The following is a 24910-nucleotide window of genomic DNA, read 5'->3' as shown; positions in this document are numbered from 1 at the left end:
TGCTGTATCGTGAGTACGACGATAATCGAGTTTGGCGTGGTATGGCCAGAATAAAGCAAATGCTAAACTAAGGTACTCACTGTATATAAATTATACCATTTAATTATTGCAGTGAATGTATAATACAGTACAGTACTGCAAAGATAGTGAAAACAGTTGGTGATGTCACGGTGAAAAACCGTTGGTGTGATCCAGACTAATGTCTCCTACTTAAAGTCTGAGTTAGCAGGAGGGAAGTCCAGATGTCACTTTTATTGAAGATTCACTTTTTTCCGAATGGCTTGGGGCCCCAATTAGTCCATTGTATTGATGTTCTGATGTAGCTAAAAACAAAATTTATTGGATGTACAGCATTTACCATCTGCTGAAAGAATCTCTTCTCTATCTCATATAGCAGAAAAGTTACTAGCCTCTGAAAACCATTGCAGTCAGGCTATGTCCTACTGGGCCGGGCCGGGCCGGTCATGTCGTGCTGCTCATGTCTCAACTAAACATAAACATCGCTTTGCTATGCTTGCTCGCTTCGCTCACTGCCCTTGCTCACTCATAATAATGTGCAATAAACAACCCTATTATTCATGTGTTTTGGCAGGACTAGAGCATCACCATCTGCATTTTCGACCACGTGAGACTGCTTTCCTGACCACATAACGGCTGATGCAATACACGCCATTAATGATGCAGCTCATGCTATGTTTTGCCTTTCCTTAATTGATTTTGAATGGCAAAATTCTGACATAAATACAAATACAGAACTATAAGTGTAACATGAATCAGCTCCTAGCTTTCATAATGTAAATCTGAACTGGGACAGAAAGAGCCATCGTACCTCTAGGGTTTACTGTATATAGCCTGTTCAGACAAACATGGCCATGGTCTTTTCATAAGACGATCTTTTACTATGACCAGTGTTTATATTTTGACTGGCGGCTTTTAATTTTTTTTGCTCTAAGTAGCCAGACTGTACTTCCAGATGGTAACCAAGAGGCCCTTGATCTGTTTCAAACTGCAGACTCTAGCTTCAGCCAGTTGAAAATCATAAGTCTGTAATGAAAATTGCAACTTTGTAGATATTTGATGTAACGTCAAAATTCAACAGTCCAAATTTAATCATGTGAAATCTGAGACCCTACTGTACAGAAATCTAAGCAAGACATGCTAATAACAGACTACAAACTATACTGAAATAAGAAATACTTAATTACTGCCCCTCATGGGGCAACACAGGATTAGATGATGAATGAATGAATGCTAAGTAACTGAAAATAAGCGACGGGAATGGCTTTATGCATATTCTTTCATACTCAAAGGGAATTCAATTACAGCATACTAAACACTTCACATATTCACATACATACATCATCTAATCCTGTGTTGCCCCACAACAAGCATAGTAGCCTGGGGCTAGGCAAGCTGGTCCTGACATTTAACCCGTGCCGTCCCCGCGACGTAAATTAACGTCCGCACGATATGCACTCATGTCTCGGCGACGTGAATTAACAAGGCAACATTGCAAGGTCCCTGATTTGCACAATTTTCAATTTTCGCAAGTGATTTTTGGCACGTATACACGGGACACCTTCCTCTATTCCTCTACAAGATGCCAAGCAGGGACAATGCCTTACACCGCATAACCTCCCCCCCCCCCTTGCACACCATTGTCTCGGCAATTCACCTGTTACCAGTGACCTGGCCAATAAAGACATTCAGGGCCAGAGTGATTCCCCAATCGATGACAATGTGGAGGACAAAGTTTACATAGCATTAGAGGAAGAAACAGTCAGAAATGATGATCAGGTAATGTGGGAAAAAAAGGTCATGAATGGTGATGAGTTAGTGAGTGAAACAATGCTTATAATGCCTATATTACTGTTTGAAAACCAATATACTCTTGTACTACATATAAATTCATACCAAGTAAATAAATAAATACTGTTTATGAGTGGATAAAATAGTTGCCCTCCCATAGAACTCATTTTCTTTGGTGCCAGCCTGTTAGAAAACCCAGTTAGGTAAGGAAGTACTTGTACCTAGATCGAGTATTTTAAATCTCAGGTGAGCGATTTCTCTATGAATTTTTGATGTTTCTCACCAAAAATGGATGTTTGAGCCAAAAAAAAAAAAAAGGTCCAAACATGTCGGGACTGGGGCGTACCACTGCCCAGAAAACGTCGGGATGGGGCTGGTTAAGGTGAGAGTGACCAGCCTCGCTGATCCCTGAGTGGCATTCCATGGGCCATAAACTCCAACCACCTTTTGGATATACAGTAAACTGACACAAGCTTAATCTGGTTGGAGCACCTTAATTACCCACTAAACCACCAGGCTTCACAGTTTAAGTATAAGGTTACCATCCAGCGTAGTAAATGGTTTCCTGGTGTACAGGAAACCATTTGGCTTGTCACTCAGTGTAGAGTCACCTGCAAACAGATGAGGGAGGAAAAAAGACTGAAAGAAGGACATAAGAGGAAAGGAGGAAAGAGGGAAGGAAGTGAGGAAAGGGCAGCCACCTGAGAGCAGCACTACAATGAGTAAGTGGATGGTGAGAGTCCCCACCTACCAGTTTACCATTTTCAAAGCTAAATTATACCCAGATCTTCCTCCAACAGTCATTCTGCTTTACAGGCTCCCTTCAAAATATTTGCAGTACAGTACCTTATCGACTGTACTTAGGAAAGTGCAGTTAATGAAAAAAAACTCAAGAAACAAAGTGACACTGCAGCAACTAATAGCTGCAGATAAATGGCTTCAGCTAGACTTTTCCATAGAATACTCCACACATAACATGAACTTTTCAATTACCACTTCAACTGGTAATAAGTCTTGAGCATATTCTTTTTTTTCTTGTTTTTTTTTTCCAATCTGTGACTGAGTAATGGCTTAGGTGCAATCCTGGCTTTAAACCTCTAGAATTTATTAAAACACATGATCAGTAGCATATCAGATAAACAACCTAGCATAGCTCCCTATTATACCTAATGGTTATTGTACATTGATTTATCTGTAAGTCAATATAATTAACAAGAGTGTATACTATGAAGCTGAGCAGTACTTCAAGCAAAAAAAAAAAAACTAATACTGAATGAAGCTGCATGAGACATCAAGTGTCCATGGCATCCAGGTGTCCCCTTTCCATGCTCACTGATCAACCACCTCTATCAAGCCATTATGCCACATTCACTTGAAGTCACATGTCAAAATACTGAATATCTACAGTGTATATGAGAGCAGTTAAGGCATGCTGACTGGTGCAAGTTTAGCCCTCTGACAGGAAAGTTTTCTTTTCTCCTGAAAGGACAATGCATTAAATTTTTATGACAAGACATGTTCAAGGTGGGGAGGCAGGGCATCTCCATTGCAACTATGGGAGGGTGGGAGGGGTACCTGAGGGTAACAAATACCTGGTGGTGAGGTCGCGGCTGCCACACAGTACGGGGGAGGGAAGAGAAGGGAGAACACATGTTAGTTCATTGTGTTGCTGCCACACACACTCACAGGCCATGGTGACCACTTGTTCACTCAGTCATGCCCCTGATTACTCCATGTACGTCATATGCAAACATAATCATCTCTGTCTTACATGGTACCAGCAGGCACAATCAGCAAATATTTAACTTTAAAATGTAGTCAGTGTACATGAAAGATAGTGGCATCACTAATGAACATTTTCATTAGGTACTGTCACCCAACTGACAATCATTACTGATCAAAGCAGAAGTGAGAAGTAAGTTTGTAATAATTGATTAACAAAGTACGTTCATAAAGTGAGTAAACATTAATCAAAGGTAATACTGTACTAGCAACTTAATGTATTTTCTGAGGAAACAAGAGACAAATGGAAATAACTGATGAATGGATAACCTAATACTCATACATGGGATAAAACTATACAGAAAAATCATAATAATTACAAAAGCAAACACAGTAAAGTACTAACACAACTACATAAGGAGCATGAAAAGGCAAGAGGAATCAAGACAAGTGCCCATAAATGAAGTCATTCCAAGTATCACTGACAAATGGACACATAACACATTGCTGGTTACATACAAACACACAGCTGAGAGCTTATAGATTTTAAACTAAAACAAACAAACGGCAGTGTGCATGATGACAACCACAAGATACCGCTGCCACCTCTACAATGCAATCCATCACCTAAAAACACTGACAGCCAGGAGAAGACACACAGAGAAAAAAAATATATCTACACTTACATATTGTGCTGCCTTGCTATATGCATCTAAATCAAGTAAATTATGTTTCTTTGTAATAAATAGATATCTTGCACTATGCATCTAGTTTCTGATTTTCAAAAATGTTCCTTGCATTTCAACTGTCAGAATTCTACTTACAGACGCCTTGAAAGATTTGGAAAATATCACAATATATGGCAAGCATCTAAGAAGTTAAAATTCATTTGAATGTATAGGGGGGAAAGCTAACAAAAAAGGGGCATATATTTCTATAAAATATTTCTATAAACTGCTAAGTACTGGTGAGACAATATGGTATAAAACTCTTCTGCCATTATAGAAAAACTTCAGCAGAATAAATTAAATCTTCACTCTATATAAAATGTGGTAAATTAAAAGTGCATTGGAAATACTGTACAATAGAAAAAGTTCAAGCACAGACTGAAAATGCTTGAAAAAATGACAGAACAAGGTGTGTCTCCATGGAAAGTTTAATAAATGCTGCTACCTTCAACCAAACTCTAAACACAGGACTGATACAGGATTGCAGAACAAATAAGTGAAACAGGAAAGATGTCTAATATGTTAACAACAAACTGAATGTGTTAAGATATTTGCACTACTGGAAATGATAGTTATACTGCACAATATTATTACACATTAAATATACAGTTAAGAGGCACAACTGCAAATTAGTGAAACACAGTTTGAAACTAGTAATCCCATGTTATTAAACAATAACACTGCACAGCAAAATCCCGTCCTGATAAGTGTCTGAATGAACCACTTTTTTTGCATGGAGGAAAGTCAGACACAAATTTTGGTACAAAATTACCTGTACACCTGCCTTCCTATTTCACCATGAGAAAATGTCCATAATTATCAACAGTTATCAATTCACTTGGTGAGGGTGGTGTCCATGTAACAGCAACATAATCTAAATGCTAATATGTTCTGAGCACATTCCACTACCTGTGACTCATTCCTAAGTAGGCCTATCAGTACAAATCTAAGGACATTAATTCCATTATATAACACATAAAATACAAAAATTTGTGAATGCTGTGGCACAGTACAGTAAGTAGGCAAAGGTTAGTTGTAGTCAAGTGTTCTTGTTGGGGAGCATAATTGGTGTCTTCCTCTGATGGTCAACTAATGCCAACTGAGGAAAGTTATATGATGAATCTAATAAGGTACAAAGCCATTCCCTGTGTACATGAACTGCAGTTTAATCAAAGTCTGTACAAAACAGAAAATGAATGTGCATTGATTCCTTGGTTACTGCACTTCATTATAGTGGTTTTCATTACCACTGCAAGATGAAAATCTGCACTCCTGCCATTATCATGCACTTTTCGGCTACAAAGGCATCATTATCGTGCACCTGAGCTTGTTTCTGACAATAGTGATGGTGCAAAATTTGTAGTTTCTGATGGCTTTGAGGGATTCAGAGATGAGGCCCTACTCAAGGAGTTAATTCTAAGTGGTGGAGACCACTAACTCACTACCCCCTCTTGGTCTCAGGACCCCTTACCTCAAGCCCATCTCAGTTACCCATATGGTATGTGTTTCTTTCTTATTGTGCCCTTTTCATCACTTTCTATTAACCTAACCATCCCTACATGTTTTTCTGATACTTAGCATAACAGTATGTATGTATTTACTGGGCCTAAACTGGTGTTAAAGGGAAAATGGCCCATTTTACTGGGTGCTATGTTGAATGTTCTCCAATTTCAATAATTTCCTCCTCCTAATTCTGGGTCATCCCACCTTATTTTATATTGGAAAATAAGGTCAGCATGACAGCCAATTTTCTTTCACAGACAATAATATAAGTATTCATTATATATTGTTGATGTTTTCCGTAACACCTTTACTTCTTTCATACAACTGGTACTGAAAATACGAGGAACTGGGAAAATCAGCTTTACAAGTATTAATACTACCTATCTTTAACCACACGCCAAAATCCCATAACAGGTGGCCAAAAACAAATTGCCTCAATGTCGCCCAGTTCACTGTCATTTCACTGCCTTCGTCCTCAACTTATACTCCCCTCTCTCACATATGAGGTGTCTTCTGAAAGTATCCAACCTTAGGCTCTAAAAAAATAAACGGCTAACCTTTGAGCTAGAACACTAATCCCCTACAAAGTAGGCCCCTTCTGACCTGACAAATATAGCCCAACATTCTTTCCACTGACTGAAACATTTTTCAAAGTCAGTTTTCGGTATCTCCTGCAGGTGCTTCATTGCATTTGTCATACTCTCTTCACTTGTCTCAAATCAAGAACCTACATCAGGGTTTTGAGCTTGGGGAACAACCAAAAGTCACACAGAGCCATGTCTGGTGAGTTGGGAGACTGCCGAACCTGCAGAATGTTGTGCTTGGCCAAAAATTCATGAATCAGTAGAGAAGAATGGACAGGGGTGTTGTCACGGTGCAGCTTCCAACTTCACGCTCTCCAAAGGTCTGGTCTCCTCTGCCTAACCGCATCATGAAGACAATGGATAATGTGAAGGCAGTAATGTCTGTGTCTGACCTTCTTGTGCATATTTGTGATGCACAACACCATGGTAGTCAAAAAAGCTGTAACATGCGAATGTATTTCACCTTGCTGTGGACCTATTGTGTTTCTTTTGTATGAGGCAATCCTGCATGCTTCCACTGGGATGACTGTTTTGGTTTCTGGTTCATACCCATACAACCAAGTCTACTCTCCAGTGATAACAGCCTTCAGAAAGTCTGGATCGCGATTTGCACACTCTGACGTGCCTTGAACAATGTCCATCCAAGAGAAGAGATCACGATGAATGTGACAAAGCACCTATGGAAGACATTGAGAACCAACTTTGAAAAATGTTTCACACAGTGGAAAGAACTCTGGGCTACATTTGTCAAGTCAGAAGGGGCCTACATTGAGGGGGATTATGTCCTAGCTCAATAGGTTAGCAATTTATTTTTTTAGAGCCTGAGGTCAGATACTCTCTGCACAGACCTCGTACCTCTCCACTCCATTTTTCCATTTCATCCTTGGCCTCCCCTTTCCTCTGGTGGATTTAATTTAAAAAAAAAAAAAAAAAAAAAAAAAAAAAAAAAAAAGGAGGGAGGGGAACACAATATAATGAGGTCCTTCAATACTGCATTAGCTGCCAGTAATAAACAAAACACTGTTACACCCTAAATGCATTCAAAATGTCCATGGGCACTACCTTCAGACAGTAGAGAGAATCTCTGAAAACAGCCTACAAACAACTCATTAACAAAATGAATTTTAAACCCTAGCTGAGTCCCCACCTTAACTGCTATAAAACAGGGGGAAAAAAAATCAAGGTGCAATGACCACAAGTACAAATCACCTACTGATTATCAAGAAACAAAAATATTCCCAATAAATTAACACAATCCAAAGTTTCTGCTCAAGATCCATCCCACCAATGAAATTACAACTTGCATCACTCCAGACCACAACTGTACAAAAACTCATTCAACCTACCAACACTACTCAAAATACATCAAGTTTCTCCTCCTCCTCCACCCAACAATACACTTCACAAGTACATACGTAAACACAGCCACCACAGTCAGTCAGAACCTAGAACCAAGCAGAGTCCCTCATGAACCACACAGTACTAACAGAGACAAGTACACGTAGCCTGACTGCAATGCAACAATCATCCTTCCCCGCTTCAGTACTAACACAAAATACAACTCACAATCTATGAGGTCTGTTCAGAAAGTATCTGACCTTAGGCTCCAAAAAAATAAATACAGTAAAACCTCTACAACTCGGCATAATACATATGCAAGCCTTGACGAGTTAGCCTATCTGCCGAGTTGTAGGAATGAACTTAAAGATTCCCCCCAGCACACACACACACACACAAAAAAGGAAAAAATGGAAAAAAAAGGGAAAAAATTAAACGTTTTTACAATAAACAGTAAAAGCTGCCTTACCATGATTCCACGCAGTTGTAGGGTGTATTGCAGGCATGGAGGAGGACTTTTGGTAGTTTTTGGAGGTGTTAGGGGGGCTCAAGATCACTTTTGGGCACATCTTTACTGTACTGTACTTGACACTGTACACTATGTAAAGCACAATTAACACTATAAAGGCCATACTGTATTGTATTTATGACTTGTACTATACTGGGGAACTAAACACTAAACACCTAAACATTACTGTACAGAACTTATTCACTAAACACTGGGGTAGCACTGGGAGACACCATGGTTAGCTTCTGCAGGTACAATCCACTTAAGAATGCGTAACACTTAGTCACAAGCAGAGTGAGTGAGGAGGGAATGCAACACGGGCAGCAGACGAAGGCAAACTGGCCCACATGTGGCGCACAACAGGCTTTGTTTACATCCCCATGCACACGTGATGCCGGGTTACTCTTGCTGAATGTCGGTACAAATCAGCATCTTACCGAGTTGGGGGGATTTTTGTCGACTCTCTTCCTCTCACGTGCGAATTTTGAATTTTGATTTTTTAAATGAATATTTTGGAGCCTTCCCGAGTTGTAGAAGTTTCCAACTTGAAGGATGCCGAATTGTAGAGGTTTTACTGTAGCTAACTTGTTGAGCCAGGACACTAGTCCCCCTTGAAATAGGCCTTTTCTGACGTGACACATGTTGCCCAGTGTTCTTTCCACTGCCAGAAGCATTTTTCAAAGTTGGTTTTCAGTATCTCCTGCAGGTGCTTCGTCGCATTTGCCATGATCTCTTCTCTCAGATGAACACTGCTCAAGACATGTTGGAACGCGCAAATTGCGATCCAGACTTTCTGAAGACTGTTATCACTGGAGAAGAGACTTGGGTGTAAGGGTACAACCCAGAAACCAAAGCACAGTTGCCCCAGTGGACGCATGCAGGGTCGCATCGGGCACAAAAAGCACAACAGATCCGTATCAAGGTGGAAGACACCTGCATGTTGTCATTTTTTTTTTTTTTTAACTACCGTGGTGTCGTGCATCACAAGTACACATCAGAAGGTCAGACTGCCAACAAACATTACTACCTTGACATCATCCGTCGACTTCGTGATGCAGCTCGGCGAAAGAGACCAAGCCTTTGGAAATCAGCAAGTTGGAAGCTGCATCATGACAATGCCCCTGCCCATTCTTCTCATCTGATTCAGAAGTTTTTGAATCAGCACAACATCTTGTAGATTTGGCAGGCTCCCTAATCACCAGACATGGTTCCATGTAACTTTTGGTTATTCCCTAAGCTCAAAACTCTGCAGAAGAGTTCCTGATTCGAGATGAGAGAAGAGATTATGATGAATGTGATGGAGAACCTGCAGGAGATACCAAAAACAGACTTTGAAAAATGTTTCAGGCAGTGAAAGAACACTGGGCTACATGTTTCAAGTCAGAAATGGCCTATTTTGAGAGCTCAACAGGTTGGCTATTTATTTTTTTAGAGCCTAAGGGCAGATACTTTCTGAACAGATCTTGTATTATGCCCACAATGTAATGCAGCCGTCCATTCCACAACACAATAACCTTCAGCATCTCACTATCTCAGCATCCACAGTCCTTCAATATTACCTCAACAAAAGATCTTTGGGACAGCCCAGCTAGAGTGGCTAGTTTCTTTCAGTCCACTGGGTTAAGGGCCAGATCAGCGTGAGGTTGAAACATCAACAGCACCCTAGAAACTTTTCATGCACCACTTTAAGTCCTCAAAGGGTGCATACACAAACAACTCTACCTACAGTGACATACTATGCAGAATGCTCCATATACAAGAGAGTCCTTTGCCAAACCTGCCACTCAACTTGTACTTTCTCATGCACTGGTGGGAAGGCTAAGACAGAAGTACCACTATCTTCACTGCATCATTTTCTACCTCCCAAAACCCTCTTAAAGCTTTATAGCCTCTGATATCCAACACTGATATACTCAATCTCCTAGCTCACATCATCTATCAATCAACTGACCAACAAGGAGAAACTTATGCAGTAGCCCCTGATATTTCTAAAGCTATTGGCAGAGCATGACACCATTCTCTGCTATCCAAACTCTCTTGCTATGGGCTATCATCTTTTGTTCCTCTGATTTTCTCATATCTCAGCGGCAGAAAGATAAGAGTAAATGTAAATGTATATTCCAATTTTAATCCAGTTAATGTTCTAGCGCCAACCCTATTCCCAATTCATATCAATGATCTCTTATCTGTCACCCATAATCCCATTCGTTCATATGCAGACGACTCAACACTTCACAGTTCATTCACACTTAAACACCCATTCACAAAGTTTAATGTCTCTAACTCACAACTCTACAGCCATCTCCATAACTCAAGACTTATCTAGGATCACTGAATGGGGACAAAGTAACCTTGTCTCATTTATTGCTAGTAACCATCCGTCCATCCATCATCCCATCCTACGTTGCCCCATAAAGAGCATAGGAGCCCAGGGTCAGGCAAGTTGGTCCTGACATTTAAGATGAGAGTGACAAGCCTCACTCATCCCTGAGTGGCATTATGTGAGCAATAAACCTCAACTACCCCTTGGATATAAACTTTCACCAGCTCGATCTGATTGGAGTGCCATAATTACCCACTAAACCACCAGGCGCCAAAATCTCGTTATGCTAGTAAAACCAAATACTGTATGTACAATTTACTAATAGACAGATATTGCCAGATTCCTATATTACCTATAATGTTACTAACATTCCTATCTCCAAAAGTATTGAAATTCTCAGTGTTTCATTTAACAATGCCCTCAGCTGGACTTCTCATGTTAGATCATTTGCCAAAACTGCCTCAAAGAAACTTGCATTAGTGTACAGAGTTCGTAGCTTCTTCACTGAGGAGCATTTGGCTTTAGTTTATGAGAGTCATGTATGCTCTCAGCTGGAATACTGCTCACTCTTGTGGAAATGATGTGGAGGGGTTGCACTACAACAACAAGACAAAATTCAGAACAATGCTGTTAGAATTATTAGTAACCCTACTATTACAAATAATCTACCTCCCCTTCAGGTAAGAAGGAATGTTGCCTCCCTTGCATTAGTTTTCAGATACTTTTATGGTAAATGCTCAGACAAAGTTGCATCCACTGTGCCACCTACCCATGCCTTCCCCTGTGCTACACGGACATGTGGTAGTGCTCATGACTGGAATGTTACACTGCCATATTGCATCTCTTTGGAACTCGCTTCCTCAGAGTTGTTTCCCTCTGAACTTCAACCAACAGCTGCTCAAGTCAAACTGTTATATTTTTAAGAATGGAGGACACCAGTAATCTTTGTATGGATTGTTATCATTTTTTAAAAATTAATTTGTATTTCCTTCCTCTGTTCTGTTATTTAAAAAATAAAAAAATAAAAAATAAATACTGTATACAAATAGTGTAGAAAATTGTGTAGGATGGATACTGGCAACAGTGAAGCAATCATCACTGCCACAAACCGTATTAGAGTTTGAAAGCTACTGTAGGTGCGAGGGAAGTGAAATACAAGAACTGCCCTATACATCATTTAAGTTAACGGTGGTAAGCAATCTGAAATGAGATATTAAATTGCACATTCCTTATGATGGGATTTTGCTGTACCAAACTGGATGGTCAAGCCACAGATGTAGTCATCAGGGATAGGGTGCTGTTGTGGTATAATTACATTAAAGGAACTGGATATTTATTGTAAATTCTCATCACTTTCCTGTTTCAGATTCTATGAACCTTCCTGTCTCAAATCAACATGTACCTTTTCCATCTACTCTATATATTTACTGCAATTACCTTTATGGTACTGGATACTGATCACTTGTGTTTAAAACTAACAGACTTGGTATGCCAAAAGTTAATACATGAACAGTTTCTTAAAAGTGATCAATATACCCATTATTTTTGCTTCAGCTGGCAACTCTAAAGCCTCGGACCTGTTCATCTGTCTACAATAAATACAATTTAGAAATAATTTTTCCTGAATTCTGAAAAAAAATGTAAAAAGAAAAAAAAAATAATAATAATGAACATACATAAGCATACACACAGTACTATGCCTAATAATATCTGTGCCATAAAATATTACCATAAAATAAAGAGGATATGGAAAGGAGGTGAGGAGGGATAGGGGTGAAAGGAAGTTTGAGAGGATATGACATTAACTGCTATCCCATATGTTCCAAACTGACCACTAGCATTCTATTAAAAGATATGGGACACTAGATTCCTTTTATAACAAACCTTTCACTTGTCCTCAGTAAAAATTGGTTTTCATATACAATAAGTCGGGTAAATCTAAGAAGACACTGACATACTGCATCTATAACTGGGTTCATCACCAAATAAAACAGAAAATTAAATAAAGACAGAGGATCAAAATTATCTAAATATAAACTTGGGGTATAGATTAGCATATATATAAAAACAGACCTTAAAAATCAAGTATATATGAAGTTGAGTCAGATATAACAAAATTCATAAAATGCATAATATGCTGTTAGTAAACAAAATTTAAGTGAACTCACTTGAAAGAAAATGAGATGAGGGAAACAGCAACGACCAAAAGATCAAGGCCGTTGAAGGCAGATCGCAAGAAGGCACCCTTGTGCAAGATGAAACCATATGCCACAACTTTCAAGAAGATCTCTACAGTAAACACTGATGTGAAGAAGAAGTCGAAGTAGTTCAGGATCTGAAAAGAAACTCGAGTCATAATTCATTCAGGATCTGAAAAGAAACTCGAGTCATAATTCATTCAGGATCTGAAAAGAAACTCGAGTCATAATTCAATCATTACTAAACATGTACAAGATGGCAAGTAAACTGTGCCTGAAAACACAACCATTAAAATGTTACAACTAATTACATGAAAGGGTACAATATAATCATTTCACAATTACAACCACTTTACAACCTTATACTGTAGTATAATATCACTTTGGCAAAAATAACCAACACTACAGTATTCCATAATTAATATAATTTAAACAATGTTTATATCTTGAAAAATGAATCTTATCAAACACTATCTATCTATCTATCTATCTATTGCCAAATGCCACAATCCCATTCAGGGTGGCCACAAACAAATCGCCTCCATGTCGCCTGTCCCTCGCCATTTCACTGCCCTGCTCCCAACTCACACCCCCCTCTCTCATATACCTCTCCACCCCATCCCTCCATCTAGTCAGTCTCTCACCCTCCATCCTCTCCACATGGCCAAACCACCTCAGTGTATTCCTCCTAACGCTTCCTATCACATCCGCATCCACACCACAATGCTCCTTTATATCCTCATTTGCCAGCCTGTCTCTCCATGTGACTCCACAGGCTCCTCTTAACCCCTTAAACACGGATCGTCTCGTTTGCGACGCTCGGCAAAAAGGACATAACGGCAGATCGTCGCATTTGCGATTCTAGTAAATTTTGAATAACCGCAGGCAAGCAGGCTCCAGCTGATATTGTCTATCAGTACCACCACCCTTTAGCTACAACTAGCATACTTTACCTTTGTACTACTGACCTCAGTTGTTGCCAAGTATCGCGTTTTCCCCCCGTCCCCCCCCCACCACGGCCCGGCCAGCCTGGCTGTGATACATGGCAGCGCTCTGAGCGCTCAGAACTGTAAATCTGTGCTCTACTCTCACAAGCAGTTTATGCTAATAGGAAACGCTTGTTTCCCCAGTTGTAACACTAGCTATTTTTCTCACGGTTTGCCCCTGTTTAGCGTCAGTTTACTGCAGGCTTTCAAAGTGACATTATGGCGAGTTCTAGCTCTTCCCAGTCAGTGCAAGCAGCCGACAGGAACGAGAATAAAGTGGTGGGCGTAAGGCAGAATAAAAAGCGCGCCGTGCTGATCTTTTGGGAAGTAATATGATTGAAAATAATGTAGTATACATATTTTTAGCTGTGAAAATGGAAATGTTTGTTGAGTGACGGGAAGACCGCCGCCACGGTGCATGTCGGCCGTACGCTCCGTTGATTTTAGCCTTATTTTCAGTGCTTATTGTACAAATACGGATTCCAAACTACCTTTACGTTGTAGTATAAAGTTTACTGTGACAGAATGAGGCTGTGGTAGAGGGGAAACCAGGTTGCTGGAGGTGTGAAAGTGAAGATTTGGTTACCCAACTTTGCAAATCTCCACAAGTCCTTGGGTAGTCCACGAAGGCTCAACACCTGTCTCTGGAGAAAGCTGAATGTAAGTACTATCTGCCATACCAAGTATAATGTTGTAGGGTTAATCTCTGATTTTTGGCTAATATTTTCCTACAGGTACTCAGACCGCGATACAACCCCGCCACTCGGGGGGGATCGACTGTACACGGCCGCGTTTAAGGGGTTAAGTAACTCATTTCCACTGCTCTCACTCTTGACTTGTGTCCTTCCAACAACGTCCAAACTTCACTTCCATACTTTAGAGTTGGTATCACAATACTGTCACATAGTAACTTTTTCACTTCCATGCTCACGTCCCTGTTTCTTATCACTGCTTTCAAGCAACGAGCAACCTTTCTTCCCTGCTGTACCCTTTCAAGCACTTCACCCTCCAAACCTTCATCCTTACTCATCACACTACCCAAGAACTTAAACGTACTCACATTTTCCAATTCCTCACCATCCAACCTCGCTGTACATTCACTGACTTCACCTCCCTCAAAGACCATCACTTTACTCTTCCCTACATTCACCTTTAGATTCCGTTTCTTACACACTCTCCCAAACTCATCCACCAAGCCCTGCAGCTCCCCTTCGTCTTCACTCAACAACACAGTATCATCTGCAAACAACAGTACAGGGAGTTTCCAAACACTACCCTCTCTCACCAGGGCCACTCCAACATCCACTACCCTACCTTGTACCTCTTTTATTACCCCATCCATGTACAGATTGAACAACCATGGAGACATGACACATCCCTGTTTCAACCCAACCTTCAAAGAGAAAAATTCACTCAGTTCACCATCCACACGCACTGCAGCCTTAGCATCATCATACATACTCTTCACAGCATTCAACAACTTCCTATCTACTCCATATACTCTTAATACTTTCCACAATTCTTGTCTATCCACCCTGTCATATGCTTTCTCCAAATCCATGAAAGCCACATACAACTTCTTTCCCTTCTCTAGAAACGTTTCCACTAAAGATCTAAGAATGAATATCTGATCTACACAACCTCTTCCCTTCCTAAAGCCTCCCTGTTCTTCTCCAGCCAATTCTTCTGTTCTTTCTCTAACTCTGTCAGTAAGTATCTTACTATACACTTTCCCTATTATGCTAAGAAGACAAATACCCCTATGATTACCACACACTTCTTTTTCCCCTTTTCCTTTGTACAAGGGAATAATTATACCTGACTTCCAATCCTCTGGGACTCTACCTTCCTCCCAGGCCAATCTGCACATCTTCCACATCCATTTTACTACTATCTCTTACCCATGCTTCAGCATTTCACCACACACTCCATCAATTCCTGGGGCTTTCCCCAATTTAACTTTCTGCATTGCTTCCACAACTTCTATCCTACTGATTCCTTCCCGTCTTTTCACCTCCCTCCTCCTCCCAGCCATTCCCCAGCCACTTATACTCGCATTACTTCCATCCTCTATGTTCAACAATTCCTTAAACTGTTCTCTCCATCTGCTCACTTTTTCTCCCTTCTCCACTAATAATCTACCATTTTTATCATTCACTCCCCTGCTAACTTCACTTCTGCCCTGTCTTACTCTCTTCACCTCTTTCCAGAACATTTTCTTACAGTCCCTCCACTTTACACTCAAATTCCTTCCAAATTCCTTATCCACTCTCTTCTTACTCTCTCTTACTAATCATTTCACCTCTCTCTTTCTTTCTACATATAACTCTCTCTTCCACCTCTCAACTTCTTCCATGCCCCTATTTCTCATCCATTCATTGTATGCTTTCTTCTTTTGTGCCACAGCCTGTCCCACCTCTTCATTCCACCACGCTGTTCCTTGCACCCCCCTCCGTCTACTCTTCATCCCACACACCACATCACATGCTGCACATATTTCTTCTGTGAATATCCTGCACACACCTTCCACGTCCCCCATCTGCTCCAATTCATATTTGTCCAATCATTCCTCCACTTCTCTCTTATATTCTGCCTTTTTCTCTTCCTCTTGTAACCTTTTCACTTTCCTTGCAAATACTCCTTCTTCCCATCCTTCCCTTCTTCTATTTCTCCATCTTATTTGGATCTTGATTCTGGCCACCACCAAGCAGTGGTCAGAAAGTCCACTCCCCCAACCTCTATAAACTCTTGCGTCCATTACACATCTTTGCATCCTTTCATCCACACACACATAAACAATCACTGCCTTCCTTTCATTCAGTTCACCACCCACCCTTCTTATCACTCACCATGTATACCTGTGGATCATTTTATGCCTGAAGAGAGTATTGGCTATCACCAACCCCCTCCCAGCACAAATGTCCACTAACGCACTCCCATTCTCATCTATCTCAGCAGGCACACCCCACTCACCAACTATTCCATCCACCTTCACATTCCCTACTTTACCACTCATATCACCTATCAAAAACACTCTCTCATTCCTTCCAAACTTTTCCATGCACACTTACACATTTGTCCAGGACTCTTCTCTCGCTCTGCTTGCACGATCTTGCGTTGGCGCATACACGCACACAATCGCCCACATTTGTATTCCAACTTTCAATCTTACCCACACAATCCTTGACCCAACTGATCCATACTCTCTTATGTTCTTCTTCCATCTTTTACTCACAACTATACACACTCCTTCTTTTGCCCTCTCATTCTCACCTACTCCTGCACATATATCCCATCCATACTCCCATTCTCTCACACTCTCACCTTTCCATGAATGATACAAACTTATCTGAGAACAAAAAACAAAAAACCTGTATGTGCAATCAGATAACTGCAGTCTGGACCTATTTCATTATAGATTAAAGATGCATTCAGAAAAAGCAAACTGAAAAGAGTATAGAGTAATACCTCAGTATACGATACTCCTAGATGCGATACCCCGGCTTAACGATGGGGATTGAAATACCACCATACCCGTTTAACAACGTCCAAACCCTGGTTTAACGATGGGTTTTTATTTTTTTTTTCTGATTTTGTTCATATTTTTTACTAAAATTGTGTGTTTAGGTTGATTTATAAACTGTTTTTAGGCTTAGATTAATATGTTTTAGCCACAGGTGGCATGAACATTGTCATTTTGGGGAACAGCTTACTAAGCCTGATTTTTTCCAGATTTATATTTGACATTTATCAGATTTTATTTGTTGATTTTAGTGAGTTATTTACAGATGATAGGCTTAGGTTAGCTTGCTTGACAGCTGTTAGGCCATTCAGATTGGTTTTTAACCCTTAAACCGCGGGATTATTTTGCTTTGACTTGTGGCTCCCGCGGGCATATTCACGCTCCGACAGACTCTCTAAAAATATTTGCCAAAAATCAGTTATTAGTCCTAGAATATTAAAACCACATATACTTATGGCACATACCTTCAGCTTTCTCCTTGGGTGTTTGTTGAGCCTTCCTTGAGTACCGTAGGACTTGTGGAGACCTCTGAAGTTGGGTAACGAAGTCTCCACTTTACACTTCCCAACAACTCGTAATATGATTACCACAGCCTGATATTATCACTAGAAACACTATTCTATGATTCTCAAATAGTTTGGAATCCATACTCAAAAAAAAAAAACACTGAGAGCAATGAAAATTACGAGGGCGTATGACCATCCCACTTCCGATCGTTCACCGCTAGTGTTGTCTATTATTCATAAAAACACTCACAGTTTATATTTCTGTTACTATATAAAACATATATATCTACAGTCTTTATCCATAAGTTTCCTTCAGTAATAGTAGTTTATTGTCACTGTAGGGATTCAATTTCTTTCAGTAAAATACGTAGCATTCACTTTCTCGTCCTGTAAACTAGCATTGAGAGTGAATATCACTTTCACCTTCACTCTCATAACTCATAGTATTCATACAAGCTAGAGTGAAACTTTCACTTTCATTACTCCTAGTATATATACTCGTATTCTTATAATACTACTCATTTACATTTCTATTTACATTCTCTATTCTATTTACATTATTTACATTTCTATTTTATTTACACTGTGTTATGCACTGTCACTTGAAGTGACTTATAAAACTATTTTCCACTGTTCACTTTTATTTACATTCATTTTGCTTTCACTTGCTGTTTACACATTACAGTACCTTAATATCCTAAAATTATAGTTTCAAAATATAGCTGGATCTCCATTTGTGGAAGTCTGAGAGTACAAACTAAGTACAGCACATTAAAATATATACAGTATATATATATATATATATATATATATATATATATATATATATGTACAGTACCCTCGCATCCAGCATGGTAATATTGTCATGCATGGGTCACATGTTGGACCAAAAACGTGTTGGACTAACAACAGAGCTTATGGGGAAAAATGACATATGTCAGCAACCCTCGGAAAAGTCACCCTAAATACCTACCATATACCTATACAGTACATATATTGGTACTATTGTAATTATAATAAATGATACTGTGCTATGAATGATAACTAACCTTTTAGGATAGCGTTGGTGGGCTTGCTGGGAACAGAAGGTGGTATCCAAGGCTGTAGTTTGACCTACTGGGTCCCCGGAGGATGGCTGCTGGCATCACTAGCGGGTAATGGCTGTTGCTCCTCCTCAACCTCCCTCATAAATCCTTCGAAATCAAACCTCCCTCATAAATCCTTCGAAATCACACTCAGAATCACTATCTTCGTCCACAGCCATGGAAGGTCCTGCTTCTGCCTGTCCTAGCCCTGTAATCCTCGGCAAAGTGCATGCTTCTCACACTGTTGCCAGAGCCCCGTCTCGTGACTGTGGAAAGTAATCGCTGTCGCTGACTAGGTAGAGAATAAGGAGAAGCAACTTTGTTTATAAACTGGTACGCACGCCGATGAGAAGGGTTTCAAAACGATTGATATTTATTCTAAAATGTTAATATGTATTCAGTGTCAGGTTAAATGTTCAATGCTGTAGTACGATACATTCTCTGTCGAGTCGCCTGGGTTTTGGTCACACTGTTTTCCCCGGCGTATGCTCGGCAGGAATCCATCCAGATGAATTCAAAATGCCTGTGGTATCGTCGTCAATTTTACCATGTTACTGTTCCCCGTACCCTGAAGATTGGGTCTATGAATGTGCGTGGATGTAGTACGATTGAGGCTAAAAGGGAGAAGATTGGGAGAATGTTTGTGAGAAGAAAGTTGGATGTGTTAGCTTTGAGTGAAACGAAGATGAAAGGGAAGGGGGAATCTATGTTTGGAAGTGTGAATGGAAGATTGTCAGGTGTTGATAGAGGAAGGGCAAGAGAAGGTGTGGCCTTGTTAGTGAGTCCGGAAGTACAGCAATGTGTGATTGAATGGAAGGAGGTGTCATCGGGACTGATGTGGGTGAAAGCGAAATTTGAACGTGAGTTGTGGGTGTTTGTGAGTGCATATGGGCCTGATAGTGAAAGGGATGAACAAGAGAGGGAGTCTTTCTGGAATGATGTTGATGAGTGTCTGCAGAGTTTTGGAGCGAATGTGAATGTGGTAATGATGGGAGATCTGAATGCTAGAGTGGGAAATGTAGCAGTTGAAGGCATAGTTTTTATGCATGGTGTGCCTGGAAGAAATGATAATGGGGAACAAATGATAGCGATGTGTGTTGAGCGAGACATGGTGATTGGGAATACACTGTTTGAGAAGAAAGATATTTATAAGTATACATGGGTGAGACAGGAGGGTGGAAGGGTTGTTGATAGAGCTTTGATGGACTATATGGTTGTGTCTACGAATGTAATAGGAAGATTGTTGGATGTGAGAGTTCTGAGAGGGGAGGGTGGAGGTATGTCTGACCACTACCTGGTGGAGGGAAAGTTAAGAGTAGGTAAGAGATGGGCGAGAGCTAGGAGGGTTAGGTGTGGCAGGGAGGTTTTTAAAGTGAGTGAGTTGGATAAAAGAGAGAAGAAGATAGAGTATCAGGAGAAATTGAAAGATGAGTGGAACGCAGTGAAAGATCGGGAAAATGGCAGCGTGGAGGGGGAATGGCAGTTGTTTAAGAGTGCTGTGGTGGGGCATGCAGAAGAGGTGTGTGGTGGGGCATGCAGAAGAGGTGTGTGGTGTGAGACGTGTGGGTGGTGGTGTAAGAAAAGGAAGTGAATGGTGGTGCGAGGAAGTAAGTATGGCTGTGGCTGAGAAGAGACGTGCATATGAAGTGTGGCTGCAGAGGAAGGATGAGATGTCATATGAAAGGTATGAGGAAAAGAGGAATAGAGCGAGAAGGGCTGTGCGTGATGCTAAAGTGGCAGCAGATGAGAGGTGGGGTAGGCGGCTGACAGAGAATTTTCAACAGAATAAGAAAATGTTTTGGAAGGAGGTGAAAAGGGTGCGAAAGAGAGAGTCTGGGAAGGAAGAACGAGTAAAATCAGAGGATGGAAGGATGTTAATTGAAATGGATGCAGTAAGGAAGAGATGGGCAGAGTATTTTGAAAGATTGTTAAATGTAGAGGAGGAAAGGGTGGCTGAGATTGTGGCGGATGGAAGGGTGCAAGGAATAAATATGTTGGGAGAGTTAAATGATTCTTTGATCACGAAGGAGGAAGTGGAGAAGGCAGTAAAGGAGATGAAAACAGGGAAAGCCGCAGGTATGGATGGGTGTGCTGTGCAATGCCTGAAGGGTGGTGGAGTGACTATTGTTGACTGGTGAGTAAGACTGTTGAATGTGTGCTTTGAGAAAGGTTAGGTGCCAATTGACTGGGCAAGTGCTTGTGTGGTCCCGTTGTATAAAGGCACGGGTGATAAGTATCAATGTACTAGCTTTTGGGGTATAAGTCTGTTGAGTGTTGTAGGTAAGGTGTATGGTAAAGTATTAATTATGAGAGTTAGAGAGGGTACAGAGGGAGTGATTGGTGATGAGCAGTGTGGCTTTACGAGAGGGAGGGGATGCGTTGATCAGGTGTTTGCTGTGAGACAAGTGTGTGAAAAGTATTTAGCGAAAGGCAAGGATGTGTTTTGGGCATTTATGGATTTAGAGAAAGTGTATGATAGAATTGATAGGGAGGCTTTGTGGACTGTTTTAAGATTGTATGGACTTGATGGTAGGTTACTAAAAGGGGTGAAAAGTTTTTATGTAAATAGTAGAGCATGTGTAAGAGTGGGAAATGCTGTGAGTGATTGGTTTCCCGTGAGAGTGGGGCTGCGACAGGGATGTGTGATGTCGCCTTGGTTGTTTAATATTTACATGGATGGTGTTGTAAGGGAGGTGAATGCAAGAGTTTTAGGTGGAGGTCTGAGTCTGGTGAATGTTGATGGTGGAGAGTGGAATCTGAAGCAGCTGCTGTTTGCAGATGATACTGCACTGGTGACTGATTCAGAGGAGAGATTGAGACAGTTGGCAGAGGAGTTTGGAAGGGTGTGTGTGAAAGGAGGAAATTGAAAGTAAATGAGAATAAGAATAAAGTGATGAAGTGTACGAGGTTGATAGATGGTAGGGGGATGAATATAGTTTTGAATGGTGAGCTGCTTGAGGAGGTAGATTGTTTTAAATATCTAGGGTCACATGTTGCTGTGGATGGAAGAATAGATGCAGAAGTGAAGTTTAGAATAAATGAAGTACGAAAGGTGCTGGGAGGAATGAAACAAGTGTTTAAATGTCGTTCGCTTAGAATGGATGTAAAGAGAAGGCTGTATGAGGGTGTTGTGGTACCGACTGCATTATATGGGGCTGAAACATGGAATATGGGTGTAGCAGAGAGGAAAAGTTTGAATGTAATGGAGATGAGGTGTCTGAGGAGTATGTGTGGAGTGACACGTATGGATCAGGTGCGAAATGATGAAGTGCGAAGGAGAACTGGAGTTGTTCGGGAGATGGCTGGTAGAGTTGAGCAGAGGGTGTTGCGATGGTCTGGGCATATGGAGAGAATGGATAATGAGCGATTGGTGAAAAAGATAACTAGATCTGATGTGAGAGGTGTAAGGCTGAGAGGAAGACCACGAATAGGATGGATGGACAGTGTGGAGAGTGTTGGATGCGAGAGGGATGTCTGTTGAGCAAGGAAGAGTGGCTGTGCATGACAGAAATAAATGGAGAGAAATTGTGAATGAATAAGTGATGACGCAGCCCTGAGGGGATATTCTCCCGCATTTGGTCTGATCAGCTAGTCACGTCAGGTGCAGGTAAGGGGATGGGTCTGTTATGATGTGGCAGGGGCAAACCAGTTCTGCTGTCGGGCCCTGCTGCAGATGTCACTGATTGCATTGCGCAGTTGACCCTTGTGCGGTGTGGTGCGGTGAGGATCTGTCCGTTCTCCCCTTTGGGGCTAAGATGCGAATGAATGTGTTTGGATGGATGAGTAAATGGGGAGTGTGTCGTCCTGTCTCGGCTACCTCCCTTTCCTTGGGGGGAGGCAGCCTGGGTATATAGATAGATAGATAGACCGTTCCGATTTACCATCGTATCCTCGGCAAACCTGGTGTGAAGTGCCGTGTGATAGCCTTCGGCTGCCAGGATCTTGTCTTAAGTTTTTTATTATGATCACGTTGGCTTCATTCATGTCGTAGGCCTTGGCAATGTCAACTTTCCTCTCCCCTTTCTTCTTCCCCTCGATGCTTTCTAGCTTGGTGGCCTGAGGGAGGTGCTGACGCTTCTTGGGGTTCTCAGAAGGCTTCCTAGGCATCGTGAGCGAGGTAAAATGCAGTAACAAGGGCAGAAAATGGAGCAAGAAAAAAGCACCTTCCAATGCAATTATGCAACTGAGTGGCTCTGTGGCGGGAGAAATGTAAACAAAATATCATGTGACACCAGAAGCGTTTTTAATTGGGCGGCATCATGATCACGTCATGATAGCGGGCGGGGAAGGCTACTTGATCAGAAGTTTTTCATTGGCTATCATCATCATGGGAATGTCCAGTATGACCGTGTTGGACTGGGGGTGATCGTGCTAGAGTGAACTCTGCGGATTTCGCCCACTTCTTGGAGCTCTGTGCGTGTTATGCTAACACACTCGTGTTGCAGTAATTAAATCGTATTAAATAATACTAATTAATTGCTCTCCGTGCTGGACCCGAATTGTGCTGGACTAACGCGTGTTGGACGCGAGGGTACTGTATATATATATATATATATATATATATATATATATATATACAGGGTATACTGTTTATCATACATTCAGTTTCCTCTCCCATGGTAACAGTGAGTTCTCATTTTTTTTAATTTTTAATTTTTACATCCCTTTATAGTGTCAAGTACACAAAGTATATACACGTACTGAAAAATTTCCCATCAGAGTTTCTCTGCTACCTATAAAGTTGATTTAACAGTTTCCGTATACTAACAGTGCCAGTGAATGGATAAAGTTATGACATTTAGAATATATCCTTGGCTATGATACTTCTAATTACGATGCCTGCATTCATGTTACACAGTTTTGTACATTCCCCTGCAATAGTTCTGTTCCTAGGGCTGCCCTTCAGTAACGTATAACACCATACGAGTCTGGGTAGAGTTGTATGTAGTCACTATAATCTGTCTGGTTAGTTATGTTTCCTATTTCCTTACTGTTACCTTTAACTACTGCAACTAATGTATGAGTTACTGATGGAAAGAAAGGGGAACAGAACTTTTGCATGCAACTGTACATCCATATCTGACAAGGAAGAGCTACCTTATCAACACATGAGAGGCTTTATGTGAGCTTATTAAATCAGACCACTGCACATAACCCTGTCCATTAAGTTATGTAAATAAGCATTTATGTTGAATGTTATTACTCACTGTCTCATTATCAATATTTATCATAATAAAGTGGATCAATATCTGCAGCCAGTCACTTCTCAAGGTCTCTTTTATCATAATGAAGTGGATCAATACCTATTTTAGGAGCAACTTCTCATGCTCTCATTACTCATCAAAATGAAGTGAATTAATACCTAAGCTGAAATGTACTGTTCACTGTTTTGTTACCTATCAAAATTAAGTGAATCAATAAATGTGCTAAAATTTATTGTTCAGTGTCTTGCTACTTATAATGAAGCACATCAACACCTTGGCTGAAATTCACAGCTTACTGTCTCGTTATTTATCACATTACAGTGGATCAATACTGTCATGCTGTGAACAGTACAGACTGTTCTTCAATATAGGTTTAGGATGGGTTCTATCAAAACTTTACTTCACCTATATAAATGGAACTAAAAACTGCATGAACTAGCTAATTACCATTATGGGTATATACAGAATTTCAGTATGAAATTATTCTGTAATATACAATGAACTTTAAAAAACAAGGAGGGGGAGAGGGTGCAATATATTTTGAGGATTTCTAGTACAGTACATGGGAAAATGGGATAGAATAATCATGAATAATTAAATCCATAACCTGTGTGGCAGCTCACCTTATTGCGGTTGGAATCAGAGTCCAAGGGATCCTCGGCTGCCAGCATGCCAGATGAGATGAGAATGCACACCAGAATGACATTGCTGAAGAGACTGTGGTTGCAGATCCAGTGACAAAAGACTCGAAACCTGCCAGGACCAGGACACTGATTACTATTGAGACTGGAATGATCAAACTGCTATAATTTAAATTCCCACAGCAACAATATAGTGTACTGTACTGTACAATCGTACTGTGAACTGTAATTTTTAAAGACATGAAAAATATG

The 24910-nt window shown here is 40.7% G+C and overlaps 1 protein-coding gene across 1 annotated transcript in view; it reads right to left on the bottom strand.

The window, feature by feature from the left end:
• LOC145414371 (muscle calcium channel subunit alpha-1-like) overlaps nt 1-24910 on the bottom strand; it is a 1622725-nt gene that overhangs the window by 865266 nt on the left and 732549 nt on the right. Inside the window, exons 23-24 of the mRNA XM_080283905.1 lie at nt 24641-24770; nt 12684-12850 (exon numbers count right to left, since the gene is read on the bottom strand). Of these exons, the coding sequence (XP_080140031.1) occupies nt 12684-12850; nt 24641-24770 (297 nt within the window). The remainder of the gene's footprint in view (nt 1-12683; nt 12851-24640; nt 24771-24910) is intronic.

This window comes from Coenobita brevimanus, chromosome 99 (genome assembly GCF_032717465.1).
Source record: "Coenobita brevimanus isolate Jiangsu-jjx chromosome 99, ASM3271746v2, whole genome shotgun sequence".
NCBI classification, from domain to species: domain Eukaryota; kingdom Metazoa; phylum Arthropoda; class Malacostraca; order Decapoda; family Coenobitidae; genus Coenobita; species Coenobita brevimanus.
This window is presented reverse-complemented; position numbering and strand designations above follow the sequence as displayed.